Source organism: Crocuta crocuta, unplaced genomic scaffold (genome assembly GCF_008692635.1).
Source record: "Crocuta crocuta isolate KB4526 unplaced genomic scaffold, BGI_CrCroc_1.0 scaffold1098, whole genome shotgun sequence".
NCBI classification, from domain to species: Eukaryota; Metazoa; Chordata; class Mammalia; order Carnivora; family Hyaenidae; genus Crocuta; species Crocuta crocuta.
The window spans coordinates 855-3971 of record NW_027532879.1 but is presented as its reverse complement, the minus strand read 5'-3'; the positions used below and the strand labels follow the sequence as shown (position 1 = coordinate 3971).

At 62.0% G+C, this 3117-nt stretch overlaps 1 protein-coding gene across 1 annotated transcript in view; it reads right to left on the bottom strand.

The window, feature by feature from the left end:
* Window positions 1-2898, bottom strand: part of LOC144216325 (uncharacterized) — a 14174-nt gene extending 11276 nt beyond the window's left edge. Inside the window, exon 1 of the mRNA XM_077745651.1 lies at window positions 2509-2898. Within this exon, the coding sequence (XP_077601777.1) occupies window positions 2509-2704 (196 nt within the window). The 5' untranslated portion in view covers window positions 2705-2898. The remainder of the gene's footprint in view (window positions 1-2508) is intronic.
* Window positions 2899-3117: the final 219 nt, after the last annotated feature.

Below are 3117 nucleotides of genomic sequence, written 5' to 3'. Positions count from 1 at the left end.
TCATGGACCTCATAAATCCACCCTCGTCTCCAGCTTGCACCCCTCCTACACCAGGACCTCGCCCCCCACCGCTCACCTGGGCTCCTACCTTCCAGGTCTGCATCCTGATCCCTGAGTCCTGGCTGCACATTTACGTCTACACTGCCGCCCCTGTGACCTGCCACCCCTCCCAGTGTCGCTGGCGCTAATCTCCCCCTTCTGCCATGTGGTAGGTCTGGGGTCAAAGGGAGAAGTTTCACGGCCCCGCCCTCTCAGACCCACTGAGCCCCCCAAGCCTCTCTGAGTATTCTACCTCCCTGCCCTAAGCACCAGGCACAACTGTCACCTGGCTGCCGAGGACCGAACTGCCGCTGGAGACTTTGTGCCCAGAAGCCCTCCACCATCAGCTCAGCTGCACACACAGGTCATGAGCGCCTACTGTGTGCAGCACAGGGGAGCAGCGACAGGCAGCTAAGTCCTTGTCCTAGAGCAGCGCCCAGGCTGGCGGGAGGCAGAAGCAGAAATCCGCTCGGGGAAGCCTGTGGGAGCCTCAGTGAGAGGGCCTCAGCGTTTTCGTTCAACAGGAAGGTGGCTCTGAAGAGGGGGACTGGGTGACCCGATGGTGGGCAGGTGGGTGCACAGGGACACCAGGAAGGGAAGGAGCCACAGGCAGGGAACAAATGTGGCTGTGTCCCCGGGGACCTGGTCTCTGTCCCTGATGGAGGCCCAGGCAGCTGTAGGCAGAGGAGGCTGGTCCGAGTGCTGTGGGCTTCCTGCTCCGGGTCTGGGTGACAGTGTCCCAGGGGTGGCCGAGGCTGGCTGGGCGGGAATTCCACTTAGAGGTAACACAAGCCCCTCATGCAACAATGTCTACCAGTAGACAGAGACAGACAGACAGATATAAATGCAGCATGGCGGGAAGGAGGAAGGTGATTCAGTGACAGAGGGTCCCCATGTGTGGGGGGTGACAGGTGACATGGCTGAGCCCTAAGAGGAAGGACCCTGACAACAGGCATCTGGAGACACGGTGACACAGCCCTCAGCAGCAGCGGGTCCTGGGCCACCAGCCACTCAGCCCGAGGCCTGAGGACAGAGGGGAGAAGTGAGGAGAGCACACAGGGGGGAGGCAGAGCCAGGCCGAGCAGGCTGGGGTCAGGGACAGGACAGCACAGCCACCCGGCAGGCGGGGACTGCGGGGGGATCCGTGTCCCAGGCCACCTGAGCATGAAGGACAGCACGGCAGCAGGACCACGGCCCCTCCTCCCTGGCTGGGCCCCCGTCCAGCTGGGGGTGGGGTCTGCAGCTTCCATAGGAAACCGGGGCCCCTGAGGTCCAGGACGGCCTTTCCATCATGTGTCCTCAGGGTCACAAGGTCACGTGGGCAGTGGGCGCACGATGCATGTTTCCTGGATGGAGGAAGGGTCTCCTCCCACAGGCCTTACGGACGAGTTGGGACAATTCTCTGGACACCAGGCTTCGACGTGGGTCACACTCCGCACCTGAATCAAGCAGACGACTCCTCCCACAGGCGGCCCCACAGACAAGGCCTTGGGGCCTGAGCCTCCTTCTCCGGAAGGGGTTCGAGGCTCAGGTCAGAGCTCAAGGCCCTGCCTGCTTGACTCTGCTCCTCGGGCTTCTGACCACCCAGTTCCCGCAGCTCCGGCCAGAGAGGGCTGCCTGTTCCTGCCACCCGGACCTACCCCAGTGAGCATCTGCCTCGCCCCTGCCCCAGCAGGCGCAGGTGGGAAAGGAAGTCACAACATAAGCAGCCATGGCCCCGCCTCCAGCTGTCCAGGCCCCACAGGACACTGATCCTTGGACAGAGCAGCACCTCTCAGTGTGGGGCCCTGAGCGCCCCGTAGAGGAGGGAGGCGTGACCGCAGGAAAGCGGCAGCTCCCACAGGGCCCTGTGCCAATGGAGCTGAGGGGCCCTGATCAACATCACTGCGTGATGGAGATGAAGCCCTCCCAGCCTTGTGTGGCTGCAGGGTCACACCCCTTGGGGCAGCTGCAGATAAGGGGTCCTTGTCGGGAATGAATGGGAAGGGAGACTCTGGACGTGGAAGGTCTGGCGGCAGAGGGAACAGCATGACCAGAACCCGGGGCTGAGGAGAGCAGGACACATCCGGGAACCCAGGCGAGCACGTGGGGGGATGTGTGTCCCTGAGACCAGAACCGGGCACAGGAGCCCCGAGCCCTGAGCCCTGCAGGCAGCGGCTGGGGAGCCTCCCTCAGGAGCCGCAGACCACTGACTCACCCCTACTCGCTTTCCTGAAAATCTTCTTAGACACGCAAGGACTGAGGGATGAGGGAGGGGAGAGGTATGCGAGGGGGGCTGCCTGGAGCAGCAGGGGTGAGGGGTGCAGAGGAGCAGGATAAGACACTGAAAGGCAAAAGTAAGTTGGATGCACCTGCCAGCATCCTGGATGGGGTGACAGGGGGCAGGTGATGACATAAACATGAGGGACAGAACCTGGAACCCTCACCCAGGGGGACCTGAGTCCCCTCCCCTCAAGCAGGAACACTCACTGTGGACACAGACTTCCCCAAGGTCCCGGGTGGCACTTTTCTGGTCCACCAGGCTGCTGACCACACAGGTGACGCTGGGGCTGGGCTGGCTCAGGGGCAGGGTCAGAGCCAGGGTCCAGGGGTTGGGGGCCGGTCCCGGGGCCCCTCTCTGCTCCAGCTCCCTGGGGAGGCCCTTGCTCTCCCAGGACACATTCATGGCCCCTGTGGCTCCCGGGGTGTGGCACTCCAGGGTGACGTGGCACCAGTCTCGTGTGAGGGACAGGATCTCGGCCAGGACCTGGGGACGGGGCACGGGCTCTGGGGCAGGAGGGACAAAGGACAGGGTGTCCCGTGAGTGGAGAGCATCACACTCCTGCTTCCTCGTGCGGAATCTCACTGACTCCCTGGCTCCTCCCCGGAGGATGGTGAGTCCATTTTACAGATAAGACAGACTTGACCCAAATATACAGCAAGTGACGATAAGGAGGGAGGCACTGAGTGAAGCTGCATGTGATTTCACTAGACTGAGCATGACTAAAAGTCTCTCAGGAGAAAATACATAAGAGATCCCTCCTACTAGAACCCAATAATTCTAAGAAACTGGGGTTTCCCATTAGAGACAGAGAAACG